Genomic DNA, 17,702 nt, shown 5'->3' with positions numbered 1-17,702 from the left:
TGCCCATGTATTTTGTTAGTTTGTTTTTTCTCTTAGTTTTTTGTTTGTTTGTTTGGGGTTGAACCCAGGGCCCTGTGCATGCTCGGTGCTAAGCAGGCATCCACCACAGCTGCTCACCCAGATTCCTGCCGAGTCTTACCACATTGATTCTACAGGACCTTTGACCCCTGGCTGGGTCTGACTCCTGACGTCCTCTCACATTGGAAGCCTTTTGCTTTGTCTTATCTTTTTTGTTTTGATTTGAGTTTTGGTTTTTGAAAAAGGGTCTCACTGTGTAGCTCTGGCTGGAGACTTGAAACTCACTATATAGACTAGACTGATCTAGAATTCACAGAGATCTGCCTGCCTCTGCCTCTCAAGTACTGGGATTAAAGGTGTGCACCACCATACTGGGCGTTTCTTTTTTTTTTTTTTTTTTTTTTTTTTTTTTTGGTTCTTTTTTTCGGAGCAGGGGACCGAACCCAGGGCCTTGCGCTTCCTAGGCAAGCGCTCTACCACTGAGCTAAATCCCCAACCCCTGGGCATTTCTTTTAGTTATTTTTATGTAGGTTCTCCCTATATAGCCCAGGCTGGCTCAACTTGGTATTCTTCTATCTCAGCCTCCTGAGTGCTGCCATGAAAGCCTCCTAGAACGCTCTCTCCCCTTGTTTTAATTTATGATGCTCCAGCATTTGTATGTTGCCATGCAAACTCTCAGCAAACATTTTGATGCTGTGGGAGGTTAAAGCCTGGGGCGTGAGGGGTTGGAGATATCAGTGTGCTGGCTGACCCACCTGGAGTGCATCCTCCAGCTTCTCTCACAAAGAGGAGTTTGGTGAGATGGATAAGGGAGCTCTTACTGGTTCTTATTTCTAAGATAAATTGTTCTTAAACTGCTTTGGGTCTTAGGTTGAGGTCTGCAGAAATAGCAGCAGCCCCCATGCTGACCTCTTTCCTAACGACAACTCTACCCTGGCTGTGGACATCTACAAAGGGGTAAGCACGCCGCTGTTTGCACTTTCTACCTTGGGGAGATGTTAGCATAATCTCTGGTCTGAGTTCATTTCAGATCTGAGATCTGAGCATAGCTCCTGAGTATCTTTTATTTTTGAGGCCCATATGCCAGGAACACATTCGAGGTTCAGTGGGGGCAGGGAACAGGTGGTGGTAGAAAATGGGCTGAGAGTTTGCACAGCAGTGACTCCTAAACTCAGGAGGACACCGAGTTCCTCGGGTGTTGATTGGAATGGCAGAGGAGGAGCTCCGTGAAGTTGGGTTACCAATCTGCTGGGCCCTGCACAGATCTGCTGTGACCCCAGGAACAGTGTACAGCACTGTCTGCATTCATCCATCCATTTCCCAGAAACGGGCATCAAGGCACATGTTTGGGAAGAGTGGGCTCTGCCCATGAGTGTTTGAGGTAGAGGTTAGAGATAAAGAAGGCCCAGGAGCACAGATAGGAGGAAGGGCTGGGCTGAGGGATGCAGGGCCCCAGCAGATCGAGGTTGGAAGCCTCCAAGGCAGATCCAAGCTCAGCAATCAGTTCTGTGCAGTTCCCAGCATGACCTTGGTGTGATGGTGCTGCGCAGGGGGAGGTGCTGTAGAGGGCTGCTGCTCTGAGCAGGTCACTGACAAGCCTGTGCCTCCCCTGCCCCAGGGTGTTGTGCTTGGATGTTACTTCGGGCCTGCGGCCCTCTACATCTGGGCGGTGGGGATCCTGGCTGCTGGACAGAGCTCCACCATGACTGGAACCTATTCTGGCCAGTTTGTCATGGAGGTATGTGCGGGGTGGAGTAGAGGGAGCTAGCACACCCGGAGTGGCTGACCCGGTGCTCCTAAGGGGTCCTGATGTCCCCGGGCATCTCCCTCCCGTCACACACGGTGACTAGCTTCCATGCTTCCTCCCAGGGATTCCTGAACCTAAAATGGTCGCGCTTTGCCCGCGTGATCCTGACCAGGTCTATTGCCATCATCCCTACCCTGCTTGTTGCTGTCTTCCAAGATGTGGAGCATCTGACAGGGATGAATGATTTCCTGAATGTTCTGCAGAGCCTACAGGTGAGCAGGGAACTGGGGAAGCTCATGCTGCATTTAGTCAGCATCCACTTATGCTTGGGTGCCAATCCTCACACTGGAACCTGAGACCAGGGGTGACTGAGGAGAAGGAAGAGGTGTGGCTTCATTAGTGGAGATTACGAGCTGTGTTTAACATGTACAGCACAAGCTGAGACCTCCACGATGGCTCAGTGGATAAAGTGCAGTTGTACAAGCTTAAAAGACCTAGGTGTGATCCCCTGAAGACACAGTAGGAGAGACACTGGCTCCACAGGGTTGACCTCTGACCTCTGCATTCAGCCATGGCATGAGCATGTCCATCCATTCCTGTCTGTCACTCAGTCTCTGCCCATCTCCCTCTCACACACACAGATAAGTAAATTAGTGATACTAAAAGTTCACTAATTAATGAGCATTGTAGTTCATTAATGCAGGAGGGTAAATCATTAAATGAGTTCTAAGAACACTGCTAATGTCTATGGAGCTTACGAGGCAAGTCACGTCCGGTATGCTATTTATTCTTACTTGTGTTGCCACCTTGCCTAAGCGCTGGGAATGGACCGCACTACCAGCCCCCACCCAGAGAATATCGATCGGATCCACAGATGAAAAACAGGCGCACACATAGCTCAGTTTCAACTTGCCTTTTCGGCACAGTTGCTGGAGTTATTTATCTCCGGGCTGCAGAAGCCTGCCCTTAGCTCCAAATCTCCCCACCTGCCCCCACTTTAGTTGCTTGGTTACGTGTAGTTTCAGCTCAATATCCAGCCTCCTCCCTGTAGAAGTGGCCGTGGCTACTCTGGCCGAGATCTCACATGGCTTCTTGGCTTTTCTCCAAAGCATGACAAACTCTCCCTTCCTCTCTCTCCTGCTTCTGGAGACTTGGAAGTCTCGTCTGTTCATCATCCCAGCAATTGGCCCATGGCTTCCTTACTGATAGATCAAGAACCAATTGGGGAACAGGACCACCCTACACATATATGTGTGTCACTGTTTTATCTTTGTATATGTGTGTGTGTACTCTGTGTGTGTGTGTGTGTGTGTATGTGTGTGTGTATGTGTGTGTGTGTGTGTGTGTGTGTGTTCAGAATCAGAAGAGTTCAGAAGGCATCAGATGCCCTGGAACTAGAGTTACAGACAGTTGTGAGCTGCCATGTGGATGCTGGGAACTGAACCTGGGTCCTCTGCAAGAACAGCCAAGCACTTTTCTTAGCCATCTCTAGCCCCTGGTGTGTTGTTTTTTGTGTAAACAAAGGCACTTGAGAGCATGATTAATTCTAGGTCAAATACTGTTTGTCCAAGGCAAGGTGATTGGAGTGACTGTTACCTATGCTATAGGTAAGAGAGGCTTCATGACTCCTTTCTGCGAGCCATGCATAGTAACCACACATGCTCTGGGAATGAAGAAGCTTCCATGATAGATATGGAGGGAGTAGTGGGCCAGAGCCAGCCAGTGCCAATAAGCAGCATTCCTGCAGGTTTCTGCTCAGGCCCTGCCCCACCTTCTCAGTGGTACCCTGACCTGGAATTGTAGGCCAGATAATCCCTCCAGATGACCCCCAACACTCATCACAGTGTCTTACCACACCTTCAGAGATGAAACCCATGCGCCCACGTAAGCAAGCTCCTCTGGTGGACGGACGCGCCCACGTAACACTGTGCTTCTGCCTTTCAGCTCCCCTTTGCCCTCATCCCTATCCTCACCTTCACAAGCCTGCGGCCAGTGATGAGTGAGTTCTCCAACGGAATGTGAGTACACTTGTGTCTCCAGAAGGACATGGGAGGGGCTTTACCCAGCAGGCAGTGGGGATATCCAGGAGCAGTTGCTCGCTGCTCGCCGCTTCCTCTTTGGCTTGGAAGGAAAACAGGGAGTATGAGCTGCAGACATCGGGATTGTTAGCATTCGTAATACAAGCAGCTTCAGGCTTCTGTTTTTGTTTCTTTTTGTATGTGTGTTTTTGTTTGTTTGTTTTTTGTTCTTGAATTTTGGTGATTGAAAATTATATCCAACAAACCAGAATTAGCACAAAGCATAGAAAGGGTCAGAAACTTGAAACAGGAGACGGAGACATTCCTTGTTTCCCCCAAAGCTCTTAGGTTCTCTTATACACACTGGACTGCAGAAAAGTTTGGTTACCGTTTGACTCTTGAATACAACTGCTGAAACCGATTTGTGAAACCTACACACTAGCCTAGCTGCAGTTAACTGGGTGAAAACAAGTCATTTCGGATTCCTCCTCAGCTCCTGGACGCACGTGCAAATCTATTCACACTTGAACTACCCTCTCGCTGTCTGGATTTAACGCCATCCTCAGATGCCTGAGGTTGAAGCTGACATATTTGGGGGGTTTATATACACAACCACACACAGTCCAAACACAACCACACACACACACAGCCACACACACACACAGTCCACACACACACACAGTCCAAACAGCACCCGTTGGCCACAGAGACTCCTGGTGGTGGTTAAGCCTGAGTTTCATAAAGATAGTAAAACTAGGGAAGCCATGAAGCCTGTAGACAGATTCAAGACAGGGAAGGGCAAAACAGGGACCCTGACTTTCTTGCTCTCTCTAATTTCATCTCTGCTGCAATAACAGACAGTCTGCCAACAAGCAGCACAGGGAAGGTTTGTGTGGTTTGCAATTCCAAACGACTACTGCCTGCCATTCGGGGGGAAAAGCTGAAGCAGACGCAGACAGCTAGTCACGTGACACCCACCGTCTAGAGCACAGGGGATGAACACGCCCTTGCTTGTGTGTTTGCTCTGAGCTACGTTCTCTGTCTTGTCATGTTGAGCATGCACTGGCTAGGTAGTGGAGCCTCCCAGCGCAGGCTGCTGTTCCCACATCAGTCCCTACAGATGTGCCTTCCACAAGCTGGCCTGGCCTTCCCAAGTGGTTGTTGGCTGTGACAAGCTGGCAGTTAAAGTCTATACCAATCAGTACAGATGTTCATGTGGCTGATGACAAATGCATGCTTTGCCGTAGAGAAGCATGAAGGGGAATGTAAACATTTAGGTTGAAGCTTGAGTGAGCAGCAGCAGGCAGTAGGGAGCGTCGATCTGAAGGAAGCTCACTCCTACCCACTACACCGGGAGGAGCACACGCTCATGGTCGGTGTTCACAAGAACCATTCTGTGTTCAAGATCAGGCCACAGGACTCTTGTTTCCTCGGACTGTCCTCACCACTCTCAGCCCTCTCCTCAGGGCACTCCATTCCTGGACCACGTTCCAACGTATATGAAATGGCTCGGTGCATGTCTGGGGCCTGCTGACTTCTAGGGTCTTAAATGCTGGGCTTTTGTGCCACCGAGATGGCTCAGCAGATAAACACGTTTGCAGCCCACGCCTGGCAAGCGGAGCTCCTCCATGGAGCTCACAAGGGAGGAAGGAGAGGACTGACCACATAGAAGTGCTCTTCAGACCCCCACATGTGTTCTGTGGCACACGTGTGCCATGTGTCATGTGTGTGCACACTGACAGTTAGAGACTAAGTTCCTTCCCTGCTTCATCACTAGTCCTGGCCTCTCTACATTTCGCTCAGCGTGGGACACAGATGTCTGTCCGTGCTGGCCGGACTGACAGGCACTTACTGCGCTCTTGTCTTGCAGAGGCTGGAGGATCGCAGGCGGCATCTTGGTCCTTCTCGTCTGCTCCATCAACATGTACTTTGTCGTGGTCTACGTCCAGGAGCTAGGGCATGTGGCACTGTATGTGGTGGCTGCAGTGGTTAGCGTGGCTTATCTGGGCTTTGTGTTCTACTTGGTAAGTCTGGTGTGGAGGCAGCTGTGGCGTCTGGGATGGTCCAGGTGGGACTAACTGTCCTTCAAAGACAAACAGTCCCCAAGCACTCGTGCTTTACTGAGGCAGTCTATACGGCATCGTCGGTCAGCAGCTTCTCACATTTCATTTCTTTTTGTTGTTGTTGGTACTAGAGATTAAACATAAGGCTTATACAGTGCCGGGTGTCTTAGGGTTCACTGATGTGAGCAGACACCATGACCGAGGCAACTCTTATAAGGACAACATTTAATTGGGACTGGCTTACAGCTTCAGAGGTTCAGTCCATTATCATCAAGGTGGGAGCAGGGCAGCATCCAGGCAGGCAGCAGCATGGTGCAGGAGGAGCTGAGAGTTCTACATCTTCATCTGAAGGCTGCTAGTGGAAGACTGACTTCCAGGCAGCTGGGGTGAGGGTCTTAAGCCTACAGCCACAGTGACACACCTACTCCAACAAGACCCCACCTCCTACTAGGGCCACTCCCTGGGACAAGCCTGTACAAACCATCACATCGGGTAACCATTCTAGTACTGCACTCTATTCTCAACCAGATATTCTTATTTGAATCATCAAATATATTTAAGGGTTTGTGTGTGTGTGTGTGTGTGTGTATGTGTGTGTGTGTGTGTGTGTGTGTGTGTGTGTGTGTGTGTTGGGGTGGGGGGAGATGAGTGGCATTTCTCAAGACAGGGTTTCTCTCTTGCTCTCTTGTCCTGGCTGGCCTGGAACTTGACTTGTAGATCACGGTGACCTCAAACTCACAGAGCTCCTCCTCTTGCCTCTGCCCCGAGTGCTGGGGTTAAAGGCCTGGCTCACCAAGCCTGGCCTACTTTTGTTTTTTCTTCCCCACCCACCCCACTCCCTTGTTTTTTGAGACAGGATTTCTCTGTGTAGTCCTGGATGTCCTAGAACTCATTCTAATAGACCAGGCTGGCCTTGAACTCAGAGATCTGCCTGCTTCTGCCTCCCAGATGCTGGGATTAAAGCTGTGCCCTACCACACGCAGCTCCTATCTTAGTTTTTAATCCCTAGTATTTTTCTATTTATGTTGTTTTTTTTATATGGGTCCAGTGCTTAATTTCTAAAGAGAATATTACGATGTGTTTGAGAAACAGGATGGCTCAGTGGTTACACAGCAAGTGTAAGCACGTGAGTTCAGGTCCCAGGACTGACACAGAAACACTGCAGTGGTTCTGTGCGTCTGTGAGGCAGCAGTGAGAGAATCGCTGAGGCCTGCCGGCCTAGCGCCAGGTCAGCAGGAGCCCCTGTTAGGCAGGAAACGTGCCTAAGACAGGAGCGCACATCCAGACGCCAAATACAGATGCGTGTACTTCCCAGTCTTTCCCCAGACTCTACAAGTGGAATAGGAACAGATTCTGCTGCTCTTCAGCAGCCCTGAGTTCAATTCCCAGCAGCCACATGGTGGCTCTCAACCATCTATAATGAGATCTGGCGCCCTCTTCCGGTGTGTAGGCAGACATGTGGGCAGGACACTGTATACATAGTAAATACATAAATCTAAAAAAGTTCTCTTAGGGGTTTGGCCAACTGTTTCTTCACTAAAATTGGGTGCGAAGGTGCCGGGTTGAGTCAGGACTCTAGGACTGGTGACATTGGGTAAGCCCCCCGTTCTGGAGATGGGACCAAGCCTAGATCTTAGGTACTGCTGCTCAGCTCAGTGCCAGGAGCCTCACAGGGCAGCTGTCCCCTGCATCCTGGGAAACTGGTGAGAAATGGCCCCGCGAGTGTCTGCATCATAAAGCACAGGGTGCTTGGATGCTTTGAGAGGGTCTCGGGGCCTGCCTGGACAGACAGCCTTGGAGGAAAGAGGTGGGCACACTGGGTGTTTGGGCAGGAAGCAGACAAGCCTCTGCGTAGCACCGGGCGAGCCTTGCTGGTGGGCGAGTGACGCTGTGTTCTATATTCCAGGGTTGGCAGTGTTTGATTGCGTTGGGCCTGTCGTTCCTGGACTGTGGGCGCTCGGTAAGCATCTCTAAAGTCCTGCTGAGCGAAGATACCAGCGGTGGCAATACTAAGTAAACACTGGGTCAGCCTGTCTGTCTGTCTTTGCAGGGAGCCATCAGAGCCAGTGTGTTTCTATGGTTTACTGTGTGAACATAGCCACAAGTATGTGCCGTTGCACAGACTGCATTTAGGGCCCAACTGTTAGTTGGGAAACACTGGGGTGGGTGTGTGGTGTGTGTGTGTGTGTTGTTTCCTTCTGTCTTTGTCAAATAGCATGCTGCTATTAAATGCTTGGTGGCCTAAAACTCTGTGTAGCCTAGGCTGCCTTCAAACTTACAGCAATCCTCCTGGCTCAGCCTCCTGGGTGCTGGGATTCCAGGCATGTCTACCGCTCCTGGCTGTCACGAGTGCTTACAAGATGACTGGTTTTGTCAGGGGAGGTCTTACCCTGTAGCATTAGGCAGCACCTTGAAAAGGTGAGCCTTGGGCTGTTTTGAACACTAAATTCCTAAATAGCTGTCCAAGGCCATGGCTCGGTTTTAGTTCTGAGAAACCCAACCAGACTGTTGTCATCATTTGAATTGCAGAATTAGAGACCGCTATTTTTGAGTTCAGGATTTCTGTTTGTTTGGTGCATTTCATTTTGTTTTTCAAGACAAGGGTTTCTTCCTTGTTGTCCTGGAACTCACTCTGTAGACCAGCCTGGCTTTGAACTCACAGAGATCCTCCTGCCTCTGCCTCTACTTCCCGACTGCTAGGATTAGAGGCATACACCACCACTGCCCTGCTAAGCTCAGAGTTTTTTATTTCTACTTTGGAATTCCTCAGTGGAAAGAAAGGTAGAGCAGGAGAGGGGGTGTGGTCAAGTGATGGCTCCCCTCCAGGTCCTTGCAGGTTTACCTTAAGGAGTGGAGCTTAGCAGGGCTTCATCTGTAGTCCTGAGGCTAGTGACTTCCCTGTTAATAGCAAGCGTCCCGATAGTGTTTCATCTCGAGTACACACAGTCCTGGAATCTCCGCCTTCCTCTCCTGAGAGAGTGCGGATGGCAGAAGACTACTGTAGCACTTGTGAACTGGCTCACAGCAAATCCCAGAACTGACCGCACTACTCCCGAAAGTACCCTTCACCAAATCTTGGCTCTGACCCACCGCTGTTTCATGCCCAAGATAACTCAGAAGGCAACCTCAGGAGCTCTGGACCCAAACCTTGCAAAGTCAGTAGTTGTCACTGTGATGCGAAGTCCTCTCCCTGCAAGGTGGGACTAGGCTGCCTCCTCACAGCCCTTCCCTAGGAGAGAAAGCCTCTTGAGACCAGGCTGCGGAGCTCTGGAGATTCAGCACGGGACTACAGAACTGCTGCTCTCAGTTCAGCCACTTCTGTCCTGGCACGTGGGAGACATGATTCTGTCACATCAAGTCCTGTCTGTTTGCTGGAAAGGAATAATACAAGTTTGTATAATCATTGCCTTGGTGGCAACAGGAGCTACAGTGACTTCAAAGGATGTCGTCCTCTTTGCCGCTTTCCCAGTGCGACTGTCCCGACAAATGACCTGCGTTGTGGTGCCACTGTGGCATTAGTGCTAGCATTTCACACAGTCAGAAGCTCAGCCTGCATAGAGTCCTGTGAGGCATGAAGGGTAAATGCAGTTTCACTCAGCCTGGTTGACCTCAGCCCCACAGCTAACACAGCACAGTCAGGCCGCGGGTCCCTCACTGCGGCATTCTCAACCCCTGGGTTGCCACCCATTTGCAGCCCCTATATCCAAAACCGTTTACATTATGATTTATAACAGTAGCAGCATTAGTTGTGAAATAGCAAAGATTTTATGGTTGGGGGTTACCACCACAAAGGGTCGCAGCAGCAGGAAGTTTGAGAACCCTGCACCACAGGGTCCATCTCACACCTGCCTCTGCCACCATTGTTCCCAAAACTGACTGGAAACTGAGCTTTTGAAACTGTCTCGATGTGGTGCTTGAGGGCCAGATTGACAGTAGCAGAATTACTGGAATGGATGCTCTAGTGACATCTGCGTTTGTACAGGGGCGGGATTGGGCGGGGCGGGGCGGGGTTGGGCAGGGTGTGTTCAGAGTCACTGTACTTACAGTCCAGCCCAGAGCTGCTGGCAGTCATGCCCAGGGGTCTGCCTTGTGCGTGCTAGCAAGGCTGTGCTGCAGATCTCACTTCCTGCCCCAGAGTTCTGCTGTAGTATGTTCGTTTACAATGATAGATGGTTCCATTGTGTACGGCGGTCTCTGACTCTATGCCTACAGTATTTACAGTGTCAAAGATTAAAAGTGTCGCCTGTCCATTTGGCCGTCACTGGGAAACAATGCTTCCAACAGTGCTCTGTACGTAACCTGTAAGCATTTCAACCCTGCCACGCCAGTGTGGCCTGGCGTTACGTTGGCGAGCCATCTTGTACGTTCTCACTTGGTCCTCGTTCTTCTGCGACCTGAAATAGTTGTTCCCTCTGCTCTGGGAGCTGGCGGCTGGGGAACAGCAGCAGCTTGTCTTGTAAGGTCCTGCCAGGAGGGCAACAAGTGACTACAAGGAGGCTGTTAGTGAGCCTCTGACAGCTTGTGAACTTGCTGTAATTAAAACAAAAACTTCCCTGTTTCCTGTTTGGTTTTCTATTTTTTTTTTTTAATGCTGAAAACACTTTATAATAGGGTCTCAACCACTGAAATACCAACCCTCCAGTTGCCATCAGGGGTGACTCACTTTAAGGCCCCTGCATCAGTGTTTGGCTCCTAAAGGGACAGAGAAGGAAATGGATCCAGTGCCCTGGAAGGTCTGGATTAGCTGTAGACAGCAAGAGGGGCCCAGAGAGCTTCAAATGTACGGTGGCCACCAAGCCCCACAACTGGGCTTTGGGGCTTGGAGCCCACATGGTGGGAGGAGAGAACCAGCTCCCACAGTTATCTCTGACCTCCACATGTGCGCCATGGCTTTTGCATGCCTGCCCCACACAGCAAATACATTAATTTTTTTCAGTCTAAATGAAAATTTAATTTACCCACTTAAATATTTTGTTGTCTTTAAGGCCATAACTACCATTTTGCAAGATGAAATTTGTCCTAACTTCCTCTATCTCAACTGAGTATTTGCCTTTCTGTAGTCTTGTCTCACTGTCCGGGAAGGATTTTACAATAATAAAAATTTAAAGAGAGAAACTGAAGTCACTTAGCTTAAAGCCAGATACACTTTTTGGCTGACCCAATGTAAATGCAGGTACCGGCCTTGTTACCATATGGAATGTGGTTTAAGTTCAGAACTAATCTAGAATGCAGAGCAATTCCAAAACCTTACGCTAGCCTTTCTTGTTACCTCACTTATTCGTACAAGAGGCAAAGCTGTTGAAAGAAAGTCCCTGAAACAGTGAACAGTGGGACTAGGAGTTCTTACTGCACTGCAGGGAACCCAAGCTCAATTCCAGCATCTATACTAGATGACTCACAGCCACTTACATACCTCCTGCTTCAGGTCGCTCGCTCACACTTCTCTCTCTCTCTCTCTCTCTCTCTCTCTCTCCCTCCCTCCCTCCCTCCCTCCCTCCCTCCCTTCCTTCCTCCCTCCCTCCCTCCCCCCACCCATCCCCGCACATTTGGTTTTTCAAGATAGGGTTTCTCTGTGTAATCCTGGTTATCCTGAAACTCTGTAGACCAGGCTGGCCCCAAACTTAAAGATCCTCCTGCCTCTTCATCTCAGGTATTGAGTAAAAGGCATACTCGATCACCTCCCGGCTTAAAGTTCATACAACAAGGAACTCACTCTCTACAGTTGAGAGGTGGCTGGACAGCCTGAAGGCTTATCCAAGTCACATTGCCTGTGTATCCAAGTCACATTGCCTGTGTGTGTCATCAGTAGAACCTCACTAGTTTAAGCCAGAAGACTCGAGTTCACTCCAAACCACCTCGTGTAATTAATATACAACACGCCCTTCAAGCTGTACTGAGACTCCAAACTTTCTCCAGGAGCACCAAGGCATCAAAACATTTAATCAGATGCAGTAACACATTTATAACCTCCACACTTGAGAGGCATGGCAGACAGAAGGCCAGCCACAGCTACACAGTCAGCTCCAGGTCAGAGTGGGCTACACAGGAAGACCCGTCCTAGCACTTGTCAGTAATTCTGAATGCTCATGTCAGGCCTAAACAACAGACAGGGCACTTTGTGGCTAAGAACAGTAATAGATACACTTGTTTATCACCTCAGTGCACTCAGGAGTGTGGTAATCTGTAGCTACATTTCTCAAGGTCTCAGAACCAGACAACGAAATTCTCCACATTACCTAAGTGAAAATACTCTAAATGCCATGGACGAGAAAGTCCATCATCTCTGCTCCCTTGGGGCAGGTTTCCATGAATTAATTATCCATGAGTCTGGAAGTACGTATTAGTTCTCAGGCCTGGAAGTCAGACCTGCAGGTGAGATGTGTGAAATGTCAGTGTCTCCCTAGCACACTGGACCTGGGGCACCACGTGTCTGTCTCTGTCACACAGCCGCACAGCGTTCCAGTGTGATGACACAGGGCTACGTGCCATGTGCTCACGATGAACAGGTAACTCGGTGACCTGTGTCAGTGTGCCTGGCATCTCCAGACAGAGCTTACCTCCACTTTGCGTGGAAGATCAGGTTCAGAAAGTACACACACCACAGTGTGGTGGCGCATGGCTACTATCCTAGCACTTTCGAGGTAGGAGGATCACTGCAAGTTCCAGGCCAGCCAGAACTCCAGACTGAGACCCTAAACAAAGGACTGGGATTTAGCTCAGTGGTAGAGCACTTGCCTAGCCCTGGGTTTGGTCCTCAGTTCTGAAAATAAAACCCAAAGGACACATCAGAAGGGCTAAAGCTGGGCCCTGAACCCACACGCACACTCCAGTCTTTTCCGCCACAGTATATGCAGTAGCGTGTATGCTGTATGTATACAGTAACCCCTTCATACATATTTATAGTCTACACTCCACATTAGCACACGGACTGTTGGTGCCAAGGGTGGTGGTACCACTAATATCCTCACTGACATGAAAGCCAGTCATGGTTCCAAAGTGTATCGCTGGGCAGTTAAGGACAGCAGAGCACACCTTTAGTCCCAGTACTTGGGAGGTAGAGGTGGGCAAATCTCTAAGCTTGAGGCCAGCTTGATTTATATAACAAGTTCGAGGCTAGCCAGGGTTGCTTAATGAGACCCTAACTTTAAAAAACAAAGAACAAACCAAAACAAAAGACCCAACCAAAACAAAAACAAACAAAAAAGCACTTTTTTCACAGATTCCTGCAAACCATCTGCATTAGATTCACAGGAAAGGAGTCTAGAAATAACTAGTTTTTAAAACTGTTGGGGGCAGGGCAAGGTTATAAATAGCTATAATCCCAGCACCTGGGAGGTGGGGGCTGGTTTAAGTCAAGCTCATAATACCTTTGAGGCCACCTGAACAACAGTCCTTCAAGAACTCAAAAGGTATAGGGCATGAAGACAGCTGATGTTCCTGATCCAGCCTGCAAACACTGGGACCCGCAGCTCACTGCTCCTCAGCCTGCAAACACTGGGACCCTCAGCTCACTGCTCCTCAGCCTGCAAACACTGGGACCCACAGGTCGCTGCTTCTCTGCGTACTGTTCCCTTACCTACTCAGGAATGGGCTTTTCTCCAGTGTCAAAGGATAATAGGACCAGAATTACCGGACTTGGGGATTAGATCGCTTGAAATCTGATTTCCAGTACACAGTGTTAGGACACAAAAGCGTTCTCATGTGTTTGGTCATATTATCCTAAAGTTCCACCTCAGCATGTTCCCATCACAAGACAGTCGAAATGTAATTAGCATCCATCCTTAACTCTTTCCGCTCTGCCATTCAGTATTAGAAACTCCCTAGGCAGCCACAAAGCACATGCCGTGAAGGTTTTCACCCTCCACCCTGCGTTCTGAGCATGCTTTCTCTGACACTCCGGCTGCAACCTTTCTCTAGAGTGCACTGTCTGCCTCAGGGTTGCTAGGCTGCTGTGTGACTGACCTCCACACACCATCTACAACTCCAGTTCCTCTGACCCCTGTGGGCAGCGGACAAGTACGCACTACATACACGAAGGCAAAACAAAACATTGATTTACGTAAAATAAAAATCTAAAAAATGTCCTTGATCTTAAACAAATAGAACCTCACACACACATAATGCATTTTCTATTGTGCAGAAGTACTGGGAAAAGAGGCCAAAATAATACATTATTTCACCGTGCAATTCCTCGAAAGTTACACTAACTCTCTCCCGTGCTTTTATCCTCAGTACCACCTCGGACTGACCGCTCAGCCTGAACTCTACCTCCTGAACACCGTGGACGCCGTCTCGCTGGTATCTAGATGACCAACAGCCCAGAAGACTTTAAGAACACTTTCTCTAAGCCCTTTTGTGCCAAGTGTCTGTTAGCAAATCCCTTAGTTCAGAGGTGAACTTGTTCAAATGTTTTGAACCAAGGCGAAGAAGATCTGGAGGAGTCGGGTAAAGCTAATGGCTGTGAATGGGTCAGAGACCCCCTCACCTGCAGCAGTCATTAACGTAGCGGGAGGCAAACAGCGGGCCTGTGGCAGCCCTGCAGTCCCGCACGCAGGCTTGTGTCTGCACCTCTGGGGTTTAAAATGTATGGATAGATATATTTATGTGGACCCAAACGTGCCAGTTTGGGTAAGATTTTAAAGTTATAAAACTTGATAGATTTTTACAAATGTCGTTCAGATGAATTGTGAATTAGGTCTTTCTTCTCTCTGGATCCTAAATGAGAAAGGGAAAGTGCCTTTCTGACGGCGAACTTCCCAGAATAACTGTTTTAAAGCATCGCTTTGCTCCGGAGTGTGCGTGTGCGTGTGTCTGTCTGTCTGTCTGTCTGTCTGCTTGTGGAAGTCGCGGGTTGACACCAGGTGTCCCCTCAGTCTCTCTTTGAACACAGGGCTCAGTGTTTGGCTGCGCTAGCCAACCGATAAGTCCAGGGACCCTCCTGGCCCTGCGCCCCAACACAGATCCGGGGTCACAGAGCTGCTGCCACGCTCAATTTTACACAGTTCTGGGGACCCAAACTCAGTCCTTCTTGGACAGCAGGTCCTTTAGCAACTGACGTTTCTTTCCCCCTTCGTTTTCAATGTGTCTGTGGCCTGTGGCCGTCGTTCTTGTGTTGGTGTCTGTCCACCCGCCCTTCCTTCCCATTCTAAGCACTAATGCTCCACACACCGTCCCAACCCTGTTTCTAAGGGCCACCCATATTTATACAGTTGAGTGTCCTGAGGAATTGCGAGCATTTTAAGGTGTCTGTAACAGGTCTGAGGCTCACACTAGATGGGAACACCGGCCAGCAGTTCTGCTTTGAGTGCTGACACTCCACATGACGTGCATGTACAAGCTGCTGAGCTTTTGTTTCTGTTTTTAATCCGGATTGCCAACCAGAAATTCTCCTCCTTTTTATAATCAAGTCCATACTTAGTAACTAAAAGCTTTTGTCTAGGGGTACTGCTCACTTGTAGAGTTCTAGGTGGGGCAAGGCCTAGGGCGTGGGCCCCACCACGCACACGCACATGCACATCAACACTCACACTCGAATGAACACGTGTGCAGACGCATGTGCACACTTGCACATAAACACGGACATGTGGGCACAGGCGTGCACACACTCAAACAAGAACACTCACATGTAAGCACACACACACATTTGCACTGTAACTATCTTCTTAGTGAATCGGTTACGGACCTGACCCACATCCCTGCCCGATAGTACAGTAGGCTAGAACTGAGTCGTAGCTACCTGCCGTCATTGCCCTGTGTGGCCCAGGGGTGCAAGCCTCTCAGGCATGGAACCTTCACAGTGTTTACTGCTGTGCTCTCCAGGTTCTGAGTCCACAAACCCCACAGACCTTTCATGACGTTCTGTCACATTCCTCTTTCAGCATTAAATAGAGAAGCAGAGAGATCAGACATTACAATTTTTGTTTTCCCAGACAGGGTTTCTCTGTGTAGCCCTGGCTGTCCTGGAACTCACTCTGTAGACCAGGCTGACCTTAGACTGAGAGACCCACCTGCCTCTGCTTTGTGTGCCACCACCGCCCGGCTTGCCAGGGAGTTTTCTAAATAGACAATTTATAGCTTCTTCACTTCCCCCTCCGGGGCCTTTTTTTATTTTTTCTTTCTTTCTGTTTTTCGTTTGAAGACAGTCTCCCTATGTAGCTCTGGCTGGCCTAGAACCTGTTATGTAGACCAGGCTAGCCTCAAACTCATAGAGACCCTCCTGCCTCAGCCCCCAAGTGCTGGGATTAAAAGCGAGCTCAATTCTGCTTGGCCAAAGGCCACTGAAGACTTTCGAGAACAACCCTAAAACCTAGGTCACAGTTCTGATCTTAACAGAGACAGAAGCAGCAGCAGCCGAGTTACTAAAGCTCTGCGTTTCGGTTTGGTGAACACCGATCGCCATCCTGGATGAACCCATTTCTTGTACACCCACCGGACCCTCCAGTTCGGTTTCTCAGTACTTCCTTCCCTGGGAGACAGATAATGTGGGAGTAGAAAGGCCAAAGACAGAAGCATCCTGTTTTGCGATTCATACAAAGGTGAGGCAGGTGACAGAGGTCAGGAACTCTGAGGATTTCGCCTGTAGCTCTCTGTGCTTTGGATGTGTGTTAGCAGGAACAGCGACGAGTCGCCACACATTCACAGGCATCACCCTGAGGCCACACCACTCTTTGTCAGCAGTGTATAATGCACCCCAAATCCATCGGAGGACTGGCGTCTAGAGTGAGCCTCGGTTAAGCTTTATATAATTAAGAACGGGTACGAACTTTGATGAGCGTTCACAAAGCCCTCGATTGACCCCAGCACTGGAGATGGAGGTAAGAGATCAGGTCAGGCTCACCCTAGGCTCTGAATCCAGTTCAAAATCCTGGGGTTCCCAAGGGATCTGACACCCTCTTCTGAACTCTTCAGGTACCAGAGGTATGTGGTTCACAAACATACACATAACAAACAAACAAACAAACAAAAAGTCAACTAAAAACAAAGTAAAGAACATAGCGATACTGATAGCCAGGAGGTAATTAAAGGCACCCGCACCCAGGCCTGACGACCTGAGTTCCGTCTCAGAGACCCACTTAGTGGAAGAAAGCAATTCACAAAATGTCTGATCTCTGTACCCATGCCATGGCTCCTGTACACTGGCACATATACACAGAAGCAGTTAAAAGTATAACTTTAGGGGCTGGAGGGCTGGCTCCGTGGTTAAGAGCACCGACTGCTCTTCCAGAGGTCCTGAGTTCAATTCCCAGCAACCACATGGTGGCTCACAACTATCTGTAATGGATCCTATTCTCTCTTCTGGTGTGTCTGAAGACAGTGACAGTGTACTCACATAAAATAAATAAATCTTAAAAAAAAAGTATAACTTTAACAGTGCATGCGCACACGCGCACACACACACACACACACACACACACATGCAAAACACCCTAGACACAAAACAAATGAACCAGTAACAATCATCATTTACTACTGCATGGTAACATGGCTGGGTTTCAGTATGTACTAGATTATAGACCAGTATTTCTTATAAGCAGAGTACTTTATCAGGAAAGTTTATCTAGCTTGCAGTCTAGTTCAAAGACATGGGACTAGCTAGCACTTCTACTGAGGGACTCTTGTCCCATGGTGGATGGCACCAAGTGGGGCGCTGACAAGAGGAAGAGAACACCCCAGACGACCAAGAGCCAGAAGATTGTTGGCTCACTCATTAGTTCACTCATTCATTCGTTCATTCTTCATTCATTCATTCGTTGTCTCCCCCCCCCTACCTCCCCACCAGTTGACCTAAAACCCATGACTATCCTACTGTAGGTCCCTAGAGGGGCTACCCTTGATTATAGCTCGCCCTCATGGAAA

General features: G+C 49.1%; 1 protein-coding gene across 3 annotated transcripts in view; it reads left to right on the top strand.

Annotated features, from left to right (window-relative positions):
- Slc11a2 (solute carrier family 11 member 2) overlaps positions 1-14,515 on the top strand; it is a 36,880-nt gene extending 22,365 nt beyond the window's left edge. For 2 of the 3 annotated variants that reach the window (NM_001399169.1, XM_087555881.1), the window contains 7 exon segments: positions 889-975; positions 1,637-1,756; positions 1,888-2,037; positions 3,710-3,783; positions 5,654-5,807; positions 7,753-7,806; positions 14,079-14,515. In NM_001399169.1, the coding sequence (NP_001386098.1) occupies positions 889-975; positions 1,637-1,756; positions 1,888-2,037; positions 3,710-3,783; positions 5,654-5,807; positions 7,753-7,806; positions 14,079-14,156 (717 nt within the window). In that variant the 3' untranslated portion in view covers positions 14,157-14,515. 3 annotated transcript variants of the gene reach the window in all.
- Positions 14,516-17,702: the final 3,187 nt, after the last annotated feature.

Source organism: Rattus norvegicus, chromosome 7, assembly GCF_021556685.1.
Source record: "Rattus norvegicus strain SHRSP/BbbUtx chromosome 7, alternate assembly SHRSP_T2T, whole genome shotgun sequence".
NCBI classification, from domain to species: domain Eukaryota; kingdom Metazoa; phylum Chordata; class Mammalia; order Rodentia; family Muridae; genus Rattus; species Rattus norvegicus.
The sequence above is the reverse complement of the archived record's forward strand: the minus strand, read 5'-3'. Positions and strand labels throughout refer to the sequence as shown.